Source organism: Eleginops maclovinus, chromosome 22 (assembly GCF_036324505.1).
Source record: "Eleginops maclovinus isolate JMC-PN-2008 ecotype Puerto Natales chromosome 22, JC_Emac_rtc_rv5, whole genome shotgun sequence".
Taxonomy (NCBI): domain Eukaryota; kingdom Metazoa; phylum Chordata; class Actinopteri; order Perciformes; family Eleginopidae; genus Eleginops; species Eleginops maclovinus.
In genome coordinates, this window is record NC_086370.1 from 22714419 (window position 1) to 22725390 (window position 10972).

General features: G+C 40.4%; 1 protein-coding gene across 2 annotated transcripts in view; it reads left to right on the forward strand.

The window, feature by feature from the left end:
* gfra1a (gdnf family receptor alpha 1a) overlaps positions 1–8728 on the forward strand; it is an 84290-nt gene extending 75562 nt beyond the window's left edge. For both annotated transcript variants that reach the window (XM_063875031.1, XM_063875032.1), the window contains 2 exons: positions 4050–4097; positions 5432–8728. In XM_063875031.1, coding sequence (XP_063731101.1) covers positions 4050–4097; positions 5432–5578 — 195 coding nt within the window. In that variant the 3' untranslated portion in view covers positions 5579–8728. The remainder of the gene's footprint in view (positions 1–4049; positions 4098–5431) is intronic.
* The last annotated feature ends 2244 nt before the right edge of the window (positions 8729–10972 follow it).

Here is a 10972-nt window from a genome sequence, read left to right on the forward strand (position 1 = left end):
GTCAGCTTCCAGTGACACTTTCCTCTTTTAAAAAAATCCACCTTTCTTTGTTATTGTTCTCAATTCAGGCTCGACTCACTGTGAAATACAGCTGCCACAAAGTGCTAAAGCTTTAATCTAAAAACGAAGTCATTGGCGATCCAGTTTTCGTTATTCTGTCTTTCAAACATGCACTCAGGAGTCATTACTGGTTTGTCAGTAGACTGAAATATCTCAGCACATATTCAATATGCTGTGGTTTAATTGTGGATGGACGATCCTCCTGGTGTTGGGGATCCCTGACTGCCCTTCTCTCGCCTCCAGGGGTTGAAATGTTTGTTTTTTATTGACATATCTTGGCCGCTATTAGGCTGCATACCATAACATGTAGTGGAGATATCAAGATGAGCGATTCCTGGTCTTTTACCTCTGCTGGAAATGTACTGGGGACAACATGAGAGGACGGACTCGCAGACCTCCACGTATTTATACTCTAGCATTTACCAACCGCACTGATTTAGACCTCAGCAAATGCAAATACACACGTCTGCCGTGTGTGTTCTGTATTTGCCTAATACCTGCCCGCTCTGAAAAGTCACATTAGCATGTGCTGTATTTCCATATTTGTCCGGGGTGCTTCCTGCAAGCTCGGGAGTCAACGATATTCATAAAAACGGGCTGATGGAGGCCCGAGGCAGACTGTGTGTGTGTGTGTGTGTGTGTGTGTGTGTGTGTGTGTGTGTGTGTGTGTGTGTGTGTGTGTGTGTGTGTGTGTGTGTGTGTGTGTGTGTGTGTGTGTGTGTGTGTGTGTGTGTGTGTGTGTGTAAAACTATATGTGTTGTTTTATCTGTGGCGGGTTTGCAGTGGGCAAGACTCACTTGTATGATTAAAAGGGGAAATGGGCTTTATCTCATTTTATGTAGAGTCTCTACTTTAAAGAGTCCTCTCCTGCTGATGTTCAGGTGTATATCAGTATGTAGTGTCTCTACTTTAAAGAGTCCTCTCCTGCTGATGTTCAGGTGTATATCAGTATGTAGAGTCTCTACTTTAAAGAGTCCTCTCCTGCTGATGTTCAGGTGTATATCAGTATGTAGAGTCTCTACTTTAAAGAGTCCTCTCCTGCTGATGTTCAGGTGTATATCAGTATGTAGAGTCTCTACTTTAAAGAGTCCTCTCCTGCTGATGTTCAGGTGTATATCAGTATGTAGAGTCTCTACTTTAAAGAGTCCTCTCCTGCTGATGTTCAGGTGTATATCAGTATGTAGAGTCTCTACTTTAAAGAGTCCTCTCCTGCTGATGTTCAGGTGTATATCAGTATGTAGTGTCTCTACTTTAAAGAGTCCTCTCCTGCTGATGTTCAGGTGTATATCAGTATGTAGTGTCTCTACTTTAAAGAGTCCTCTCCTGCTGATGATCAGGTGTGTATCAGTATGTAGTGTCTCTACTTTAAAGAGTCCTCTCCTGCTGATGTTCAGGTGTATATCAGTATGTAGTGTCTCTACTTTAAAGAGTCCTCTCCTGCTGATGATCAGGTGTATATCAGTATGTAGAGTCTCTACTTTAAAGAGTCCTCTCCCGCTGATGTTCAGGTGTATATCAGTATGTAGTGTCTCTACTTTAAAGAGTCCTCTCCTGCTGATGTTCAGGTGTATATCAGTATGTAGTGTCTCTACTTTAAAGAGTCCTCTCCTGCTGATGTTCAGGTGTATATCAGTATGTAGTGTCTCTACTTTAAAGAGTCCTCTCCTGCTGATGTTCAGGTGTATATCAGTATGTAGTGTCTCTACTTTAAAGAGTCCTCTCCTGCTGATGATCAGGTGTATATCAGTATGTAGAGTCTCTACTTTAAAGAGTCCTCTCCTGCTGATGTTCAGGTGTATATCAGTATGTAGAGTCTCTACTTTAAAGAGTCCTCTCCTGCTGATGTTCAGGTGTATATCAGTATGTAGAGTCTCTACTTTAAAGAGTCCTCTCCTGCTGATGTTCAGGTGTATATCAGTATGTAGAGTCTCTACTTTAAAGAGTCCTCTCCTGCTGATGTTCAGGTGTATATCAGTATGTAGAGTCTCTACTTTAAAGAGTCCTCTCCTGCTGATGTTCAGGTGTATATCAGTATGTAGTGTCTCTACTTTAAAGAGTCCTCTCCTGCTGATGTTCAGGTGTATATCAGTATGTAGTGTCTCTACTTTAAAGAGTCCTCTCCTGCTGATGTTCAGGTGTATATCAGTATGTAGAGTCTCTACTTTAAAGAGTCCTCTCCTGCTGATGTTCAGGTGTATATCAGTATGTAGTGTCTCTACTTTAAAGAGTCCTCTCCTGCTGATGTTCAGGTGTATATCAGTATGTAGAGTCTCTACTTTAAAGAGTCCTCTCCTGCTGATGTTCAGGTGTATATCAGTATGTAGTGTCTCTACTTTAAAGAGTCCTCTCCTGCTGATGTTCAGGTGTATATCAGTATGTAGTGTCTCTACTTTAAAGAGTCCTCTCATGTTTAGTCATTGTGTTCCTCAAGCTACATTTTTTTGTTGTTATTCTCGGCTTGTGTTTTTGTTTGCGTCTGTGTTTATACGGACACCTTCAAACACACCATGATTTATAGACATCATTCCACCTGAGCTGTGTTTTTGGTTAGTGTTGAAGAAAAAGGTGTAATACCAGAACACAGTTTCTCACTTTCTGTGATTAAATTGCCGGCTACATCCTGCATATCCCTACTTTTGGTCTGAATTCACCATACTCTGTATACAGGAGTCATTTATTATGCTGTCACACACACACACACACACACACACACACACACACACACACACACACACACACACACACACACACACACACACACACACAGAGAAGGAGTTACTTTTGCTTACAGCATCCACTCTGAATGCAGATATTCAGTGTGCGGGTCAGTCTCCCGCACAACTCATAATCAGACGCCTTATTTATCAGATACAGAAGGAAAATACCAGATATTCAGACGCTGATTATAAAACCTGCGCTGCCAATGAACTTGTTGTGGGCTTGCAATCAACACAAGTTGTTTACCTTTTCCCTGGAGAGACAATGAAGAGGCCACTGAACAAATGGCATGTTTAATTCTGCATTTGTCTTTACCACAATGACTTCTTGAATACCTAAAATAGCCAATTACATCTCATAACTGTCCTGGATTATAATGCATTGTATTGATGATGGTCACCTGGTGCCATCATGTGTTGGTTTTCTTTACAAAAATCAAGGGTTTTCTGCCCTAAATTTGACCAGAAATGTAAACTGTGTCGTATTGGGCTGAATAAATCAACTCTAATGGATTGATTCAAACATTTTCATTTAGCCACTCTGATCCAGGATCTTTTTCCAAATGTTATATCAGGTAGTTTAAGATGACTCATCATGAACACACCTTTCAGAAAAAGCATTTCTCCTAACAATCATTTGGAAAAACCCTGACGACGATTACTATCGCTGCAGTGCAAACAGTGCATTATTAACATGCAGCCGAGCATTTAGAGCCGTGTGTGTGTGTGTGTGTGTGTGTGTGTGTGTGTGTGTGTGTGTGTGTGTGTGTGTGTGTGTGTGTGTGTGTGTGTATGTGTGTGTTTCACTCCCTCTGTGCTCAGCTGAAGAACAGCAAAGGTTCTGAAGTTGAACGGGCTCTCTCTAAACTATCCAAGGTTATTTTAGTTTATTTTTTACGTCTCTAATCTGTTTTTGTGATCAGACGAGCGCCGAGCTTTCCCCCGAACGTGCGAATGCGATGTCTGTTTGAAGTGTAGTCACGGCGTGTTCGAACAGATACCTGCGCGCACCTGTTGTGTAAAACGTATCGGCGGAACGTTTAGATGGCAGATTGTTCCATCGATTGTTCCGTTGGTGATCAAAGCTAATTAATTACTCGCTCTCACTGCAGTCTCAGTGCTGGGAAATGCTGTTGTGTTATGAAGTGAAAGGCACACTTTAGGGAGCAGCTTAACCTTGAGACTTGAGCAGTGATTTTAAAACAATAAGAAATACTTTAGTGAATGTGTTCCTAACTTTGGTTTTTGATTCTCTGTGTCTTTCTGTTGCAGGCTCAGAAATTGAAGTCAAACTCAACAGTCGACGGCGTCTTCTGTGTGGTGAGTTTGCCGTTGCTTTTGTACTTAAATTCACTCTTTATAACCTACCTTAGCAACGGTCTGCTATCCTTAGCAACAGTCTGCTAGCACATAATAACAGACTTCTGGAATGTCCGAATTGACCAATCAGAATTGAGTGATCAGTTAAACCTTGTAATAAATATGAATAGCATAGATATGTGCCATGAAAGGTCTATGTCTTTCATTTTTGGAGGTAATCACATCCTGTACAAAGCTGCCGAACGTGTCGTGTGTGATGAACCCTCAGAATGATTCCTGTGATGTCAGAAAAAAGGACTTTAGTTTAGACCCAAAAGGCAATTTGTCGGAGCAACTCAAAGGGAAATCCGACCTCTCAGCGGGAAGCCTCCAACTGATCCTTCCCGCCTCCTCGGTAAACTCCTGGTCTTTGTAGTTCCTTTGAGGCTGAAATGGGATTGTTGCTTATCTGGTGGCTTTTAAAGTTCACTGTAAATGTCATTCTACAATAATAAGGCGGTGTTATGCACTGAACTGACATTTAATAGAGGCAGGGACGGGTCTGGAGGAGATGACCCAGACGTTAGCTTGCAGCTTTATTAGCGAGCCAAGGAGGCGTGGTGAAGCTATACACACACACACACACACACACACACACACACACACACGCACACACGCACACACACACACACACACAAATGCTAGGTTCCACTGTGTCATTTTAGACCCAGAAACAACCTTCAGATTTGTATACTGTGTTCTATCAGATGAATATGATTAAGAGGTTTTAATGGGGATATTATTGAATTGAACACTATTGAATTACGCCACATGCCAGAACTAGCAAACAAAACAGAGCACATTTCTCTAATGCACGACTGAATGAACCAAAGCGTGACTTGAAGGTTAAGATGTGTGGCAGCATAGAGGTGTTGTTTTTTCTGCACACGTTCGTTGCAGTAAATCCCATTTTCCAACACAATGTGAAGTTCATATGCTGATCAGATTCTCTCACATACACTATGCTAAGCTAATGTGCTAAAATTCAAAAGCTTCCTTTGGCGTTTTTACTGTACATCTTCATCCTCTTCTTGCAGCAGGTAAACTAGACTTGTTGATGTTTAAGACATCTGTGAATATGGTCATTATCTCATAGACTTCCATAAATCTTAGTTTCGTTCAGTCGCCTTCTGCTGGAAATTGGAGAGACTACAAGTTTAACGCACTTCAGTGTTGACTTTCAGACCCTGAGGCTTCATGTCCTATTTAAAATACTACGTATGACGAATGCCTGTTCATTGATAACAGTAACAGTACTAATGTCATTGTCTCCTGTCCCTCTGTGTGTCCCTCAGGACCCTCAGATTGATAATCCCAGCACATCCAACGCCATCCTGAGGAACTCTGCCGTCTCCAGACGGGGCGCCTCCTCTCTGCTGCCCCCGCTGCTGATGCTGTGGTACTGCAGCCTGCGGGCGCTATCCTCGCATCACGTCTTGTAGCCTCGACGCTTCACAGCAAACACAGCGGACTGACAAAAACACACATTTGTATAAAAGAAAAAGCAAAATGATATCCTTTCTCCTCAGTCGAAACCTGTTGTAATATGATTTCCTCTGGATTCTCTCTTTGATTCCTGCTTTGTTTTTTATGATGTTTTCTTTGCATTGCAGCGGTGTGCTAAAGCGGTGATCTGTACGTGTTCAGTTTGGCTGTGTGTTCCCTTTAGGTTAGATGAAAATAAAAGGGATTTAAAGCTTACGTTTCTGCTCTCTTGCGCAGAAAGACCTAATACCCCAGGACTACATTCCAATAAACTTCAGCTGGTAACTTTGGAAAGGAACAATGTAAATTAGCACTGATTTTCAGAGTCAGTTCTCCCTCGTCTGTTTGTGTGTTGAGGCTATCGGTGGGATCTTTCGCTCAAAAGTCAGTCAGTTCAGTAACGGCTATATTTTATCACTTGGGCAGCTTTTAGGTGTTCTTCAGTCTCCTCTGTGGTTTGCGTTTGTTTTGATAATGATGTGATCTGGTGTTTCACATTTCTATGAAAGACTCCACGTGGATATTTACCTGAGAAAAACCTAAATACAGGGTGAACACCGATAACTATCTGCGCCCAGACCGTGATCACGGTAGCTCATACTGAACACACATCGCCACTGGCTAAAAGCACACAAGCAAAGACCCACAAACACACACTGCACATGTTCACACACTCAGACAAAAACACGCGGAAACACACAGGCTTTCTTTGTTTTACACCAGAGGTCACAGGACAGTACGCTGCTGTGGATATCTGAATCCACTCATTAGTGATTGTACAGAACTTGTAATTGTTAGAAGTCCAAGCCATGTTCAGTGTTTCTCTATGGACAGAGGAGCTGCTGCAGTTTCACCTGAATGAGTTCTTTTGTTTTTGATGTACTTTGCTGCACTGCGTCCACAAAGACGAGAGCTGAGGAAAAAAATAGGCTTATTGTTGTCGAGAATATTCAACGGTAACTCACACCTCCATCCCGCTCAAAGCTCAAAGCTTCATTTTCTGTCAGTTCAGTGTTAGGACTTGTTGCCTCAATAATGAAACTGTCAACACGTGTTGTGGGGAGGGAGCGATTACCTGGTGTTGAACATTTGCTAAACCCCATCCTACCTTACTTTACTGTCACTGCAACTACTGGGTTTTATATCTAATGTTTGCAATAGAAATAAACTGTGGCGGAACTGATATTACATTCAGGAGTAATTGGCCTTTCATTTCAATTGAAGACAAAGCAAACTTCTAAATCTCAGCTACTGAACATATATTTTGAGGGCTGAAAGGAAACTGTAGCTTTCTAACACACTTTAAAACGTTAATGGAAACCTTCTCCAGGATGACTTGTTTAAAATATGAACCCTATCTCAAGTTTTATTGTATGCAAACCTTGTGACCCCACCAGAATATGTAGTTAGCTACCATCTACTCCTTGGCTTTGGTTGTACTGTAGCTCGAGTGCTAATGGATTCGGCTAGGTGTGCTAACACTAGCTAGCAGTAGCTCGCAGCTCCAAACTCATTCCTTTCACTTTTGCTTCTTTTTTAATTATTATTCTGGAAGCATAACTTGTAACTCCACCAAACATGTAATACGCTGTGATCTAATCCCTGGCTTTGGAAGTAGTAAATATTATACTGTAGCTAGAATGCAAATATGTTTTAGCTAGGTGTGCTAGCAACAGCTAGAAGTATCTACCTACCCATTCTTTGGACTTTTGCCTCATTTTTTGTTCTTCTGGAAGAGTTCAAAAGCACCTTTGAAGCTCTAGGATACACACTATGGCTCTTTTTAGTCTGTCTGAAGTACAAATCTGCTAACCCAAGAAATAATAGCTAAATGGGACTGAAAAATCGATGTTTGGGAGAAGGATTCAGCAAATGGTCAATTCTGTGTTATGAACGAAGCTGCAGCAAACAAGCGACTCATGTACTGTTAGTAAACTACACGTTCTCTCCCCCTAACACGTGATCAACACGCTTACATACATCACCGTGGCATGTTTCCGGTTAATTTACACATTGGGACCCTGACAGGAACATGTACGACACGCTGCTTGGGTTTGTGTAGCTTCCTCAACACATGGTTAATGTATAGTATAACTTAATGTTATGTACCGAGCATAAACATGGTATGTGCACTGTATGGCTCAAACTATAAATTGGACAAGTAAACGTCTGATGATATTCTACTCCAGAGCATTGTGAGCTATTTTGAAATCCAGATAGAGTACATTGAAAAACCCTTGTTTTTTTATAACAACTTCTGTGTATATTTCTCCCGGTATGAACATGACTATGGAATATTAATGCATCTGAGAAACAGGATATCAATGTAACTGTCCTTATGTAGTTCTAAACATCGGTATTTCTTTTGGACCATAGCCCCGTTTATGATGTTGCTTAAACATAGAAGTAGTGGTTTTTTTTGGCTAAGATTTGAACTTATTTTTCTATCTTTTACTTATTTTTGCTGTTTTTTCGATGAGATGAAGATGAGCGAGGCGGACCGGGCACAGATGGTTTATATTTCAAACTTTTATAAGAGTGTTTATTGCTGTTAACCCTGATATTTTGGTTTTACTGCTAAAATAACTATGTTGACAATAACAAGGAGTTGTCATTGCATGGTGATTGAGAAGGAAATAAATCAATGTTTAAAGACAAATATATTCTATACCATACCATTGAAGGCTTTTATGGTATATTAGACCAGAAGTGGGCGACTGAAGACTGAATGTGTGGAGGGAACGTTAAAGAGAAATGTTATGAGTTGCTTCACGACAAAAAGTACATTTCTCAGACCTGTGTCTTACAGAACGTCTCATTATTTTGTATTTGAATCCCAGTGTCATATCTTCATCGGCCCTAGAAAATGAAGGTATTGTTTATATATGTGGCTCCGAAGGCACGTCCTCCCGATGTAAGGGGGTGCCACTGAAATGTTAAGGTGTTAAATATGTTTGCTGTCCATCTCCATCCAATCTGTTGTTTCAAAATACCAACAAAATAAAAGGTGTTTTGGAGATGCGGACTCCCTCAGCATCATTTACTTCTTAGCTTGTGAAAATGTAAAATCTATTGTACAAAAGTTACGATTAAAAACTGTTAAATCACCCGGGCTGTTTGTTCATGGTTATTTCACTGAGTAATGAGGTCATAAAGAGGACGTGTTCTGTGCCTTTTCAGGTTTCATATTAGTGTTTCGTAGCTCTACTGCGACTCCTGCTTTATTTTGACAATCAATTCCTATCTGTAGTGGAGAATTTTGGAGTTCCACAAGGTACTATTGAGGGGCCCCTGTTTTTTTTTCTGGTGTAGGTCAAGACACAGCTAAATTGGTTAGCTGGCCGGCTCTGTTGGGGTAGGGCTAGCCAATACAAGCGACAGTGTTATATAGTGATGTCACTATTTTAAGAAAAGTTCAGATTTCAGCCTTTGCAGACCGTTTATGTGCACTGAAACCTTTATAACACTACAGCAAAGGGAAACTCGAGAAAGTACAACAGGACTTCTTAAAAGACAGTCTGAGGTGATCCTGATAACACCTCACAGGTTAATCTCGTTGACCTCAGTGACAAAGACAAAGGAACCCAGAGGAGCGAAGAGATGAGAGCGGACAAACAAATGGTCATCTGAGGATCTGACAACTTTATTCTTTAGAAAGCATGAGGGGCACACGGTCAGCTGAGCTCTCAGTGGCACTTTATTGTCCAGTGCTGCATGAGGAGAGCAAAAGGTAAAGAGCACAGAAGTACAGACCCCCTGCATCGAGGTAGATGATCATTAGAGTTTAAAATAATGATTGGAAAGGAAATGCTGGGCTTGTAAATCTAATTTATAACCCTTAATTTTGAGAGGTATTGCAGTCATAAAGCTAATTTGATGGATTGAAGTATAAGTATCACAAACACTCAACACAATTAGTTTACATTACAATTAAATTGAATGAATTGAAAAAGTAAATTAATCAGGTTTAAAAGGATTTTGTGCAAACTCGTTTTAATGTTGGAATCAATTCCAATCTAAATTGCCCTTTTAGAACCAACAATGGTCCCAAAACAATAATCTGCTAAAGAAACAAAGATTACAGAGAGCACTAACTGCGGTAGTACTCATACACTTTTATATGTGTGTGTTTGATTGATTGGTCGAACCTAATAACATCTTTACAAACAGTGTTGCTCAACATTGAACACAGCAACATGCCTTTCCCTTACGTGTGTTCCAAGGCGTGATGAATCCTGTCTTAATACATTTACTGCAGTACAACAACAAAGTATATTAATTATTGCAAACAATTCAGTATTTCCTCCAACGACTAAATGAGCAAAGACAGGATAATGTTTTTGACCTAAATCTTATCACTTTGAGTAAGAAACACCATGCAGATTTACTGCTGGATGCATCATTCACCAACAACATGGCACTGGTGTTTTTATAAACAGGACAACCATGAATGGGTTTAAAGCTGGACATTATTCATTAACAGCATTAATCTCCTGAATGAAAAGAGACTTGTTGTTTGGTAAAGTGATGTAAAGAACAGAGAGCTCCACGTGTTACGTAAAAACAGGTCTATAATCGTTGACATTTAGGACTGAAGCATTTCCAACATTATGACTAAAACATTAACGCAAAGGGTGATGGGTAAACTCTCTGACGCCTGCACATCTCGTCATAAATGGCAGCAAATTAGTCTGACATATGAGTGTTATTTCTATTCTTAAAAGAACGTTATCTTTAAATCAGCCATTAGACAAAATGCATGTCTTTAAGTCCTAATAAAGAGCACCTTAATACATTTCATCACAGAATAAGCACTTCTGAGAAGAGGGACGTAAGTTTGAATGCCACTGGATCACTTGTTGCAAAATACTGCAAAATGTGCCTTTGCAGACCATTTACATGCACACAAATCTATACGACAGACTACAGGAGAGGAGAAAGCCAAAAAGCTGAATGAAGGCTCTCTCTGAGAAAGGATGTGGGCTTCAAGTAAGGAATCAAGATGAGCATTGATAACATTTTCCTCTCGTTCTTTCTTCTGTATTCATGGTCTCATATCTATCTGTACATCCATGTGACATCCCTGCAGCCCACATATGCTGATAGCTTGGCTTGTTATGAAACTAAAACATATATATTGCTTGATTATGCAGAACAGGGTTCATGTTTTAAAAGCCTTTATACAAAAACAGGGGGGCTTTGACCTCAGAGGGTTGTTGTTTTTGTAGAAAGGAATTAAAAAGGTGTATTATCAACAGATTTAAGAGAGCTTAGACGGAAAAAAACAAAACCACTTTCGTTGGAATGAAATGAATATATTCTCTGAGGGCACTTTCTCCCATTCATTGTTA